This window comes from Salvelinus fontinalis, unplaced genomic scaffold (assembly GCF_029448725.1).
Source record: "Salvelinus fontinalis isolate EN_2023a unplaced genomic scaffold, ASM2944872v1 scaffold_0021, whole genome shotgun sequence".
NCBI classification, from domain to species: Eukaryota; Metazoa; Chordata; class Actinopteri; order Salmoniformes; family Salmonidae; genus Salvelinus; species Salvelinus fontinalis.
In genome coordinates this window covers 121,472-136,103 of record NW_026600230.1, presented here as the reverse complement: position 1 = coordinate 136,103, position 14,632 = coordinate 121,472, and the positions used below count along the sequence as shown (strand labels likewise).

The 14,632-nt window shown below is 45.4% G+C and overlaps 1 protein-coding gene across 3 annotated transcripts in view; it reads left to right on the top strand.

Annotated features, from left to right (window-relative positions):
* Positions 1-2,419: 2,419 nt before the first annotated feature.
* LOC129842166 (double-strand-break repair protein rad21 homolog A-like) overlaps positions 2,420-14,632 on the top strand; it is a 30,971-nt gene continuing 18,758 nt past the window's right edge. The window contains exons 1-8 of one of the 3 annotated variants that reach the window (XM_055910588.1): positions 2,420-2,557; positions 3,305-3,494; positions 5,082-5,211; positions 5,781-5,880; positions 6,398-6,504; positions 10,524-10,718; positions 11,116-11,238; positions 11,782-11,907. In XM_055910588.1, coding sequence (XP_055766563.1) covers positions 3,351-3,494; positions 5,082-5,211; positions 5,781-5,880; positions 6,398-6,504; positions 10,524-10,718; positions 11,116-11,238; positions 11,782-11,907 — 925 coding nt within the window. In that variant the 5' untranslated portion in view covers positions 2,420-2,557; positions 3,305-3,350. Of the gene's footprint in view, positions 2,558-2,723; positions 3,028-3,304; positions 3,495-5,081; positions 5,212-5,323; positions 5,341-5,780; positions 5,881-6,397; positions 6,505-10,523; positions 10,719-11,115; positions 11,239-11,781; positions 11,908-14,632 lie in introns of those variants that run through there. The other 2 variants (XM_055910589.1, XM_055910590.1) reach the window with 2 other exon arrangements.

Sequence of the window (14,632 nt, the reverse complement as noted above, 5' to 3'; positions counted from 1 at the left end):
CAAACTCCCTCCAGGCAGATGGTCAGGTTATCTGCACCAAACTCCCTCCAGACAGATGGTCAGGTTATCTGCACCAAACTCCCTCCAGACAGATGGTCTGGTTTATCAGGTTATCTGCACCAAACTCCCTCCAGACAGATGGTCTGGTTCATCAGGTTATCTGCACCAAACTCCCCCCAGACAGATGGTCTGGTTCATCAGGTTATCTGCACCAAACTCCCTCCAGACAGATGGTCTGGTTATCTGCACCAAACTCCCTCCAGACAGATGGTCTGGTTCATCAGGTTATCTGCACCAAACTCCCTCCAGACAGATGGTCTGGTTATCTGCACCAAACTCCCTCCAGACAGATGGTCTGGTTATCTGCACCAAACTCCCTCCAGACAGATGGTCTGTCAGGCTCTGCTCCATGCAGGCTACAACAGACAGAAGAAGAAGACAGAAAATATCCACATTTCTCACACTAAGTTGACACCCTGAACATGGCAATATGTGTTTAATAAACACAGCTACACTCTCCTTTTCCCTTTAATCACCAGATCTGTAGTGAAGCCCTCAAACCATCAGACTGCTGAACAGCTTCTACCCCCAAGCCATCAGACTGCTGAACAGCTTCTACCCCAAGCCATCAGACTGCTGAACAGCTTCTACCCCAAGCCATCAGACTGCTGAACAGCTTCTACCCCCAAGCCATCAGACTCCTGAACAGTTTATATCCCCAAACCATCAGACTCCTAAACAGCTTCTACCCCAAGCCATCAGACTGCTGAACAGCTTCTAACCCCAAGCCATCAGACTGCTGAACAGCTTCTACCCCCAAGCCATCAGACTGCTGAACAGTTTATATCCCCAAACCATCAGACTCCTAAACAGCTTCTACCCCAAGCCATCAGACTGCTGAACAGCTTCTACCCCCAAGCCATCAGACTGCTGAACAGCTTCTACCCCCAAACCATCAGACTCCTGAACAGCTTCTACCCCCAAGCCATCAGACTGCTGAACAGCTTCTACCCCCAAGCCATCAGACTGCTGAACAGCTTCTACCCCCAAGTCATCAGACTGCTGAACAGCTTCTACCCCCAAGCCATCAGACTGCTGAACAGCTTCTACACCCATCAGACTGCTGAACAGCTTCTACTCCCATTAGACTGCTGAACAGCTTCTACACCCAAGCCATTAGACTGCTGAACAGCTTCTACCCCCAAGCCATTAGACTGCTGAACAGTTTATATCCCCAAGCCATCAGACTGCTGAACAGCTTCTACCCCCAAGCCATCAGACTGCTGAACAGTTTATATCCCCAAGCCATCAGACTACTGAACAGCTTCTACCCCCAAGCCATCAGACTACTGAACAGCTTCTACCCGCAAGCCATCAGACTACTGAACAGCTTCTACCCCCAAGCCATCAGACTACTGAACAGCTTCTACCCCCAAGCCATCAGACTACTGAACAGCTTCTACCCCCAAGCCATCAGACTACTGAACAGCTTCTACCCCCAAGCCATCAGACTGCTGAACAGCTTCTACCCCCAAGCCATCAGACTGCTGAACAGTTTATATCCAGTTTATACACTGCTGCTTCTCTGTTCATTATCTATCCCGATTGCCTAGTCACTTTTACCCTTACCTAGTTGTACATATTTCCACAACTACCTCATACCCCAGTACATTGACTCTGTACTGGTACTCCTTGTATATAGTCTCATTACTACCTGGTACCCCTGCACATTGACTCTGTACTGGTACTCCTTGTATATAGTCTCATTACTACCTGGTACCCCTGCACAGTGACTCTGTACTGGTACTCCTTGTATATAGTCTCATTACTACCTGGTACCCCTGCACATTGACTCTGTACTGGTACTCCTTGTATATAGTCTCATTACTACCTGGTACCCCTGCACATTGACTCTGTACTGGTACTCCTTGTATATAGTCTCATTACTACCTGGTACCCCAGCACATTGTTTTTACTTTTTAACTATGCATTGTTGGGAAAGGGCTTGTACATAAGCATTTCACGGTAAAGTCCACACATTTGGTATTCAGCGCATGTGACAAATAAACATTTATTTAATTTTACTTTTGCCCGTTCAAGTCACGGGCCATAGACTGGTGCCCCTTGGCTAATCGAATCCGCACATTTTAAAGTCTGGCTCAGAAGCAAAGCATCTCTTCCTTCTCTATCTTTCACACACATACATTTTAGTCAGTTATCCAGAGCGATTTACAGTAGATAGTGCATACATTTTCGTACACACTTGTATTAATCAGATTGCATATTTTATTTAGCAATAATCGAATTTAAACAATCTTGCCCGCTATCATTGGTCAATGCATATGTATTGCCATTTGCAGCTGGTTGTCAACACGACCAGACTCCTCCTCCCTTCGCCATTTTTTCCTTGTAAACATCCTGCTGATTTTAAAAGGACACTGAGCGGGAGGAAGGCTACTGGCGCCATCTTGACTCTTTTAATGAGTACAACAGGAAGAGAATCGCTGGGAGTAATTGCATAATCATTGATATTTATTTTGAAAGGGGGGTACAATCGGTAAGTTAATTATATTTTACTTTATAAAAAAATATGATTTGTGAGTTTTATGATGAGAAATTAGCGTGCACGCCGATGCTTTCTGTACCGGGGCCCTCCTACTTGCTACCAACTAGCGCGCCTGCTAACCGCTAACGTTACCGGAGAAAAAAAAGTGTTTGCAGTTATTGCACGCACGCCCGCCCAGCACCGTCGCTAGTTAGCGTGAAATGATGCATCCACGATTATGATCAATTACGATTATGTATCATCATGCTTCTCTTCTTATTTTGTTTACTTTTATATATTTTCCGAAATTGTTGCTAGGATTTCAAGCTAACTAACTTGCTCTCTGGCTAACTTAACAATTAACGTGAGCTAACATGTTAGCAAGTTAGCCTAGCCATGTTCAATCAAAGCCCCAAGTAGAGGATTTTTCGGACAACTTTTAACTCGCAAGTCCACCAGTACTTGAACATGAGCTACTAACTGTATGAATTTCGTTTCAACCAGTACATTCATTAGCTAACTAAGTTATTTATTAGATTGCAAGGAAGATATTTCTGATTATTGGTATCCTATCATCCAAAAAGCCAAAAGACTCGTGAATGAGTCTGATCTCCAATCCAAAACTACACATTTTATTTGTTGATATTAGCTACAACTACCGTCTATTTTGCATGTCGAATTTGCTACCTAAACATTTGGGAAAAGTTGCTATTTCACATGCCATCTTAAAGCTTTCAAATACTGCTTTCTCTATTCCAGGTGCTCTTACCCCCGGTTCTTCAAGAGCTAGCAACCAACCGGGGCAATGTTCTACGCCCACTTTGTCCTGTCCAAACGTGGGCCCCTGGCCAAGATCTGGCTAGCGGCCCACTGGGACAAGAAACTGACCAAGGCTCATGTGTTTGAATGTAACCTGGAGAGCAGTGTGGAGAGCATCATCTGCCCCAAGGTAACGGGAAGCCTGGCTAGCAGATATCACGATTCATATCAATCAATCAATTTTATTTTATATAGCCCTTTGTACATCAGATAATATCTCGAAGTGCTGTACAGAAACCCAGCCTAAAACCCCAAACAGCTAGAATGCAGGTGTAGAAGCACGGTGGCTAGGAAAAACTCCCTAGAAAGGCCAAAACCTAGGAAGAAACCTAGAGAGGAACCAGGCTATGAGGGGTGGCCAGTCCTCTTCTGGCTGTGCCGGGTGGAGATTATAACAGAACTATGCCAAGATGTTCAAAAATGTTCATAAGTGACAAGCATGGTCAAATAATAATCATGAATAATTTTCAGTTGGCTTTTCATAGCTGATCATTAAGAGTTGAAAAACAACAGGTCTGGGACAGGTGGCGGTTCCATAACCGCAGGCAGAACAGCTGAAACTGGAATAGCAGCAAGGCCAGGCGGACTGGGGACAGCAAGGAGTCACCACGGGCGGCAGTCCCGACGCATGGTCCAGGGCCCAGGTCCTCCGAGAGAAAGAAAGAGAGAAGGAGAAAATTAGAGAGAGCCAAGATTTTCAAAATGTTCATAAATGACAAGCATGGTCAAATAATAATCAGGAATAAATCTGTTGGCTTTTCATAGCCGATCATTAAGAGTTGAAAACAGCAGGTCTGGGACAGGTAGGGGTTTCGTAACCGCAGGCAGAAACAGTTGAAACTGGAATAGCAGCAAGGCCGGGCGGACTGGGGACAGCAAGGTGTCAGCATGCCCGGTAGTCCTGACGTATGGTCCTAGGGCTCAGGTTCTCAGAGAGAACGAGAGAATTAGAGAGAGCATACTTAAATTCACACAGGACACTGGATAAGACAGGAGAAGTATTCCAGGTATAACCAACTGACCCTAGCCCCCCGACACATAAACTACTGCAGCATAAATACTGGAGGCTGAGACAGGAGCGGTCAGGAGACACTGTGGCCCCATCCGAAGAAACCCCCGGACAGGGCCAAACAGGAAGGATATAACCCCACCCACTCTGCCAAAGCACAGCCCCCACACCGCTAGGGTGTCTGTTGAATGTCCTTACACAGGCCAAGTCTGAGAAGTCAGTCTCATCCCTTTGGCCGTTCATTAGACGTCCCATTGGCTATCCTTATTTCCGCTTTGACCAATCAAATAGTTTCATTCGTGTGGACGAAGTAGACAAGGGTCTAATGATGGAACTAGGTAGTGACCAGATTTAGAACCAGGCCGATTGACTGATACTGCATGCATGTTACCCACATTAAGTAACATACCTTGGTATGTGACCACAGCTACTGGGTGAAGCTTGCGGTCGACCGTTCTACAGACGATAATGATGTAATGTTACCTATGACGTCTCCTCCCTGATGTGATCCATGGGACCTGTTCAGGAGGGCACATCGTTAACGCAACGTTTAAACTAGAAGTCTATTTTGTAGACCAGAAATGATTGTCAGATAGAATAGGGAATCCAATCGTCTCTTTTCATTCTGTTTCAACAGCGTTCAGAACATTTCACCACACTGAATATACCCGTTGTTCTGTCTCCCCCCCCCCCCCCCCCCCCCCCTAGGTGAAGATGGCACTGAGGACCTCAGGTCACCTCCTGCTCGGTGTGGTGAGGATCTACAACAGGAAGGCCAAGTACCTCCTGGCTGACTGTAATGAAGCCTTCATCAAGATCAAGATGGCTTTCAGACCAGGTGCGTAGCTTGGCTCTTATTATGGGACTAGGAATAAGCTTAATCAAGATGGCTTTCAGACCAGGTGCGTAGCTTGGCTCTTATTATGGGACTAGGAAATAAACTTAATCAAGATGGCTTTCAGACCAGGTACAGTGGGGAGAACAAGTATTTGACACACTACTGATTTTGCAGGTTTTCCTACTTACAAAGCATGTAGAGGTCTGTAATTTATATCATAGGTACACTTCAACTGTGAGAGACGGAATCTAAAACAAAAGTCCAGAAAATCACATTGTATGATTTTTAAGTAATTCATTTGCATTTTATTGCATGACATAAGTATTTGATCACCTACCAACCAGTAAGAATTAAGTAGGAAAATCGACAGTGTATCAAATACTTATTCTCCCCACTGTATGTAGTTAGGGTCTTATGTGACTAGGAATAAACTTAATCAACATGGCTTTCAGACCCGGTACTTGACTAGGAATAAACTTGGAAGAGATCAGAGGTTTGAGCGGCTGGTGATCCTAGTCTTACTGATTTTGTTTATTTGCTCACTACTCTGTCCGGCTGCCGCCCTCCAGGTGTGGTGGATCTGCCAGAGGAGAACAGAGAGGCTGCCTACAACGCCATCACCCTGCCTGAGGATTTCCACGACTTTGACCAACCCTTACCTGACCTTGAGTAAGTCATACATATAGGTGATATATATATATATATTGTCTATGGAGGAAGTTCCCTCCCAGGAAGAGGACTGTTGCTATTGTAACAGACAACTAAATGAGGATGCAAATGAACAAACCAAGTATTCTCCTAATTTTAGGAGACCCCGTTCCTTCCTAACCAAATACAGATTGTACTCAGCTATCTGACAAATCAACAAACCAAGTATTCTCCTAATTTTAGGAGACCCCGTTCCTTCCTAACCAAATACAGATTGTACTCAGCTATCTGAACAAATCAACAAACCAAGTATTCTCCTAATTTTAGGAGACCCCTGTCCCTTCCTAACCAAATACAGATTGTACTCAGCTATCTGACAAATCAACAAACCAAGTATTCTCCTAATGTTAGGAGACCCCTGTCCCTTCCTAACCAAATACAGATTGTACTCAGCTTATCGGACATAAGGGAACGGTGATATGCAGCTATAATGAACTGAGTTGTAACGTTATAACACTACTACCTGTTGTCTCCACAGTGACATAGACGTCGCCCAGCAGTTCACCCTGAACCAGAGCAGAGTGGAGGAGATCACCATGAGGGAGGAGGTGGGGAACCTCAGCCTCATGCAGGACAATGACTTTGGTAAGGAGCTGTCGGTCAATATTCCTTAGGTTTTGTTTGACATGCTCCGGTACTTTGGCGACCAAGAAAGTGTGTATATGTGTATATTTATTTAACCTCCCGCCTTTGGCTTTATGTCAATGTGTGGTTCATACATGTTAGTCTATGAGCAGAATTACTCACGCCTCAATTAGCTGTGAAATCCCTAGTTTCAAAGAAACTTTTTTATTTATATATATATATATTTTTTATAACTGCCATGCCAAATTTACCCTACATTTCCCCCCCGCGTGGGCCAGCCCCCTAGCAATTTTAGTTCTAACCAAATGAGCTTCAGCTCCTCGCATTTGAGTGACAGCTAGCCAGAGGCCTGCCCAGCGTTATCCAGGGGCCCAGTGGACAAGGCACAGAGAGAGAGAGAGCAATGCCGTGGTGCACATATCTGCACATTTGTGATGTAGTATGCAAATTTTTGTGGACCGCATTTGGCTCATGCGTGCTACTTTCAGAACTACTGACTAAAAAGTATACAAAGTACCTGAGAATCTCTTTTTAACTGGGTTTTGGATCGGTACTGAATATGCAGCAGCAAGACCTGTTCATAATACACAACATTGTATTTCCCCTGGAAAAGCCAACTGTTGGGAATGCAGATCTAAAACTAAGTCATACATTATTATAATGCTAACTAGGTTACTTAGCTGGAGACATTATTATAATGCTAACTAGGTTACCTAGCTGGAGGACATTATCATAATGCTAACTAGGTTACTTAGCTGGAGACATTATCATAATGCTAACTAGGTTACTTAGCTGGAGGACATTATCATAATGCTAACTAGGTTACTTAGCTGGAGACATTATCATAATGCTAACTAGGTTACTTAGCTGGAGTACATTATCATAATGCTAACTAGGTTATTTAGCTGGAGTACATTATCATAATGCTAACTAGGTTATTTAGCTGGAGTACATTATCATAATGCTAACTAGGTTACCTAGCTGGATACATTATCATAATGCTAACTAGGTTACTTAGCTGGAGACATTATCATAAGGCTAACTAGGTTACTTAGCTGGAGACATTATCATAATGCTAACTAGGTTACTTAGCTGGAGGACGTTATCATAATGCTAACTAGGTTATTTAGCTGGAGGACATTATCATAATGCTAACTAGGGTACATAGATTACTTCGCTGGAGGCATTATCATAATGCTAACTAGGTTACATAGATTACTTAGCTGGAGACATTATCATAATGCTAACTAGGTTACATAGATTACTTAGCTGGAGGCATTATCATAATGCTAACTAGGTTACTTAGCTGGAGACGTTATCATAATGCTAACTAGGTTACTTAGCTGGAGACATTCTCGTAATGCTAACTAGGTTACTTAGCTGGAGACATTATCATAATGCTAACTAGGTTACTTAGCTGGATGACATTATCATAATGCTAACTAGGTTACTTAGCTGGAGACATTCTCGTAATGCTAACTAGGTTACCTAGCTGGAGGACATTATCATAATGCTAACTAGGTTACTTAGCTGGAGACGTTATCGTAATGCTAACTAGGTTACTTAGCTGGAGACATTCTCGTAATGCTAACTAGGTTACTTAGCTGGAGACGTTATCATAATGCTAACTAGGTTACTTAGCTGGAGACATTCTCGTAATGCTAACTAGGTTACTTAGCTGGAGACATTATCATAATGCTAACTAGGTTACTTAGCTGGAGACATTATCATAATGCTAACTAGGTTACTTAGCTGGAGACATTCTCGTAATGCTAACTAGGTTACTTAGCTGGAGGACGTTATCATAATGCTAACTAGGCTACCTAGCTGGAGACGTTATCATAATGCTAACTAGGTTACTTAGCTGGAGACATTATCATAATGCTAACTAGGCTACCTAGCTGGAGACATTATCATAATGCTAACTAGGTTACCTAGCTGGAGGACATTCTCATAATGCTAACTAGGTTACCTAGCTGGAGGACATTCTCATAATGCTAACTAGGGTACCTAGCTGGAGGACATTCTCATAATGCTAACTAGGTTACTTAGCTGGAGGACATTCTCATAATGCTAACTAGGGTACTTAGCTGGAGACATTCTCATAATGCTAACTAGATTACTTAGCTGGAGGCATTCTCATAATGCTAACTAGGTTACCTAGCTGGAGGACATTCTCATAATGCTAACTAGGGTACCTAGCTGGAGGACATTCTCATAATGCTAACTAGGGTACCTAGCTGGAGGACATTCTCATAATGCTAACTAGGTTACTTAGCTGGAGGACATTCTCATAATGCTAACTAGGGTACTTAGCTGGAGACATTATCATAATGCTAACTAGATTACTTAGCTGGAGACATTATCATAATGCTAACTAGGTTACTTAGCTGGAGACATTATCATAATGCTAACTAGGCTACCTAGCTGGAGACATTATCATAATGCTAACTAGGGTACATAGATTACTTAGCTGGAGGCATTATCATAATGCTAACTAGGTTACTTAGCTGGAGACATTATCATAATGCTAACTAGGTTACTTAGCTGGAGACATTATCATACGGCTAACTAGGTTACTTAGCTGGAGACATTATCATAATGCTAACTAGGTTACTTAGCTGGAGGACGTTATCATAATGCTAACTAGGTTATTTAGCTGGAGGACATTATCATAATGCTAACTAGGGTACATAGATTACTTCGCTGGAGGCATTATCATAATGCTAACTAGGTTACATAGATTACTTAGCTGGAGACATTATCATAATGCTAACTAGGTTACTTAGCTGGAGACATTCTCGTAATGCTAACTAGGTTACCTAGCTGGAGGACATTATCATAATGCTAACTAGGTTACTTAGCTGGAGACATTATCATAATGCTAACTAGGTTACTTAGCTGGAGACATTATCATAATGCTAACTAGGTTACTTAGCTGGAGACATTCTCGTAATGCTAACTAGGTTACTTAGCTGGAGGACGTTATCATAATGCTAACTAGGCTACCTAGCTGGAGACGTTATCATAATGCTAACTAGGTTACTTAGCTGGAGACATTATCATAATGCTAACTAGGCTACCTAGCTGGAGACATTATCATAATGCTAACTAGTTTACCTAGCTGGAGGACATTCTCATAATGCTAACTAGGTTACTTAGCTGGAGGACATTCTGATAATGCTAACTAGGGTACTTAGCTGGAGACATTCTCATAATGCTAACTAGATTACTTAGCTGGAGGCATTCTCATAATGCTAACTAGGTTACCTAGCTGGAGGACATTCTCATAATGCTAACTAGGGTACCTAGCTGGAGGACATTCTCATAATGCTAACTAGGGTACCTAGCTGGAGGACATTCTCATAATGCTAACTAGGTTACTTAGCTGGAGGACATTCTCATAATGCTAACTAGGGTACTTAGCTGGAGACATTATCATAATGCTAACTAGATTACTTAGCTGGAGGCATTATCATAATGCTAACTAGGCTACCTAGCTGGAGACATTATCATAATGCTAACTAGGGTACATAGATTACTTAGCTGGAGGCATTATCATAATGCTAACTAGGTTACTTAGCTGGAGACATTATCATAATGCTAACTAGGTTACTTAGCTGGAGACATTATCATAATGCTAACTAGGTTACTTAGCTGGAGACATTATCATAATGCTAACTAGGTTACTTAGCTGGATGACATTATCATAATGCTAACTAGGTTACTTAGATTACTTAGCATTGTGATAATGCCTCCAGCTAACTAGGGTACATAAATTACTTAGCTGGAGGCATTATCATAATGCTAACTAGGTTACTTAGCTGGAGGCATTATCATAATGCTAACTAGGTTACTTAGCTGGAGGCATTATCATAATGCTAACTAGGGTACATAGATTACTTAGCTGGAGGCATTATCATAATGCTAAATAGGTTGCTTACATCACATTATCCCATCTCTCCCCGTTGGCTTTCCATGTATTGTAACAACCCTCTGTGTCCCTCCCTCGTTCCCAGCTGACTTTGGCATGGATGACCGTGAGATGATGAGGGTAGAGGGAGGCTTTGAAGAGGACATCATCCATGGAGCGACAGCCTCTAATCTGCTGCTGGAGGCAGAGCCTGGCCCTGCTCACCTGCCGGACAAGTCCAACCACCTAGAGTACGACGACTTTGGAGACACCATGGAGAACAACGAAGGAGGAATGCTGGGTAGGAAGGGGGGGATGCTGGGTGGGGAGGGAGGGATGCTGGGTAGAGGGGGGATGCTGGGAAATCGCCCCATAGTGTTGACTGTCTGTGCTCTTAGGGAGGGATGGGGAATGCTGGGTAGGGAGGGATGGGGAATGCTGGGTAGGGAGGGATGGGGAATGCTGGGTAGGGAGGAATGGGGAATGCTCGGTAGGGAGGAATGGGGAATGCTGGGAAACCGCCATATAGTGTTGACTGTCTCTGCTTTTAAGCTGTGTGTTTTATGTGAAGGATTAATATAGTGCTATTCTAAATTCAGAGTAATGAGATGACCCCAGTCAATATTTTATCATCACCACCCCCTACCCCAAAATGGTTTGTCCCGGAGCCTGAACCGTGTGTTGTCTCGTTTGTCCAGTGGATAAACTACTGTCCCAGGAGGATGGGGGTGGTATATTTGACGACCCTCCAGCCATCACAGAGAGCGTGATCCCCCCAGACCACGGAGACGATGAGGACGACTTCGACAACCTACAGTCACGTACGTTCTTTACCAGTGTGGCCATTTAAATCTGTTGATGTCTTTGTCTCTCTCTGTCTCTGTTTCTCTCTCTGTCTCTGTTTCTCTCTCTCTGTTCTCTGTCTCTCTCTGTCTCTGTTTCTCTGTTTCTCTCTCTCTGTTCTCTGTCTCTCTCTGTCTCTGTTTCTCTGTTTCTCTCTCTCTGTTCTCTGTTTCTCTCTCTCTGTCTCTGTCTCGAGTCAGAAAGAATGGGATAACATATCAGTGTGTTGTTCATTAGGGCGTACCGTAGTAAATATGTTTCCCAGCAGAAAACAAACACCTGTGTTCTTATTTGGCCAGTTCAGGTAGTACCTCCCTGTTTCAAAACGTTTTCTCCATACTGAACACTACCCGGATCACAAGCTTGTGTGTTTGGTTAATCGATAACAATTCACCATTAAAAATGACCTAGAGGTGTGTTATTATCGATTTTTAACCATGACACCATTAAAACTAGCTAGAATATAATTACTGGTGTCATCACTCCTACTGTATGTATTAAGATGTGTTGTTGTCCCACAGCGGGTCCAGACAGTCCCGACTCCGGCCCAGTCGAGCCCCTGCCGGCCATGCAGGACCAGACGGAACAGACCACTCTGGTCCACAATGAGGAGGAGGCTTTTGCCCTGGAGCCCATTGACATCACTGGTGAGCAGCTCTAGTCTGTCAGAATAGTGTAGAAACACAACCAAAAACCACGTCTCTCAGCTTGTCTGGTGAGCAGCTCTACTCTGTCAGAATAGTGTAGAAACCCAACCATTAAACCACGTCTCTCAGCTTGTCTGGTGAGCAGCTCTACTCTGTCAGAATAGTGTAGAAACCCAACCATTAAACCACGTCTCTCAGCTTGTCTGGTGAGCAGCTCTACTCTGTCAGAATAGTGTAGAAACCCAACCATTAAACCACGTCTCTCAGCTTGTCTGGTGAGCAGCTCTACTCTGTCAGAATAGTGTAGAAACCCAACCACTAAACCACGTCTCTCAGCTTGTCTGGTGAGCAGCTCTACTCTGTCAGAATAGTGTAGAAACCCAACCATTACACCACGTCTCTCAGCTTGTCTGGTGAGCAGCTCTACTCTGTCAGAATAGTGTAGAAACCCAACCACTAAACCACGTCTCTCAGCTTGTCTGGTGAGCAGCTCTACTCTGTCAGAATAGTGTAGAAACACAACCAAAACCCTTCTTCCATGCCAGAACTGCTTTAACTCAGTGACCATTTGTGGGGTTTTCAATCAAGAACTGCTCATTTCAAGTCCTGCCACAACATCTCAAATTGGGATGAGGTCTGGACTTTGACGAAGCCGTTCCTAAACGTCAAACCATTTTCATGTAGACTTGATTGTGTGTTTTTGGATCATTGTCTTGCTACGTGACCCAGCTGTGCTTCAGCTCACAGACGGATGGCCTGACATTCTCCTGTAGGACTCTCTGATACAGAGGAGAATTCATGGTTCCTTCTATTGAGGCAAGTCGTCCAGGTCCTGAGGCAGCAAAACATCCCCAAACCATCACACCACCACCACCGTGCTGACCCCAAACCATCACACTACCACCGCCATGCTGACCCCAAACCATCACACTACCACCACCATGCTGACCCCAAACCATCACACTACCACCACCGTGCTGACCCCAAACCATCACACTACCACCACCATGCTGACCCCAAACCATCCCACCACCACCACCATGCTGACCCCAAACCATCACACTACCACCGCCATGCTGACCCCAAACCATCACACTACCACCACCGTGCTGACCCCAAACCATCACACTACCACCACCATGCTGACCCCAAACCATCACACTACCACCACCATGCTGACCCCAAACCATCCCACCACCACCACCATGCTGACCCCAAACCATCACACTACCACCACCGTGCTGACCCCAAACCATCACACTACCACCACGGTGCTGACCCCAAACCATCACACTACCACCACCACGCTGACCCCAAACCATCACACTACCACCACCACCATGCTGACCCCAAACCATCACACTGCCACCACCATGCTGACCCCAAACCATCACACTGCCACCACCATGCTGACCCCAAACCATCACACTACCACCACCATGCTGACCCCAAACCATCACACTACCACCACCATGCTGACCCCAAACCATCACACTACCACCACCATGCTGACCCCAAACCATCACACTATCACCACCATGCTGACCCCAAACCATCACACTACTACCACCACCGTGCTGGACCCCAAACCATCACACTACCACCACCGTGCTGACCCCAAACCATCACACTACCACCACCGTGCTGACCCCAAACCATCACACTACCACCACCGTGCTGACACCAAACCATCACACTACCACCACCACCATGCTGACCCCATCCCACTACCACCACCATGCTGACCCCAAACCATCACACTACCACCACCATGCTGACCCCAAACCATCACACTACCACCACCGTGCTGACACCAAACCATCACACTACCACCACCACCATGCTGACCCCATCCCACTACCACCACCATGCTGACCCCAAACCATCACACTACCACCACCATGCTGACCCCAAACCATCACACTACCACCACCGTGCTGACCCCAAACCATCACACTACCACCACCGTGCTGACACCAAACCATCACACTACCACCACCATGCTGACCCCAAACCATCACACTACCACCACCGTGCTGACCCCAAACCATCACACTACCACCACCGTGCTGACCCCAAACCATCACACTACCACCACCACGCTGACCCCAAACCATCACACTACCACCACCACCATGCTGACCCCAAACCATCACACTGCCACCACCATGCTGACCCCAAACCATCACACTGCCACCACCATGCTGACCCCAAACCATCACACTACCACCACTACCATGCTGACCCCAAACCATCCCACTACCACCACCACGCTGACCCCAAACCATCCCACTACCACCGCCGTGCTGACCCCAAACCATCACACTACCACCGCCGTGCTGACCCCAAACCATCACACTACTACCACCACCGTGCTGACCCCAAACCATCACACTACCACCGCCGTGCTGACCCCAAACCATCACACTACCACCGCCGTGCTGACCCCAAACCATCCCACTACCACCGCCGTGCTGACCCCAAACCATCACACTACCACCACTACCATGCTGACCCCAAACCATCACACTACCACCACTACCACGCTGACCCCAAACCATCACACTACCACCACCGCGCTGACCCCAAACCATCCCACTACCACCACCGCGCTGACCCCAAACCATCCCACTACCACCGCCGCGCTGACCCCAAACCATCCCACTACCACCGCCGCGCTGACCCCAAACCATCCCACTACCACCGCCGCGCTGACCCCAAACCA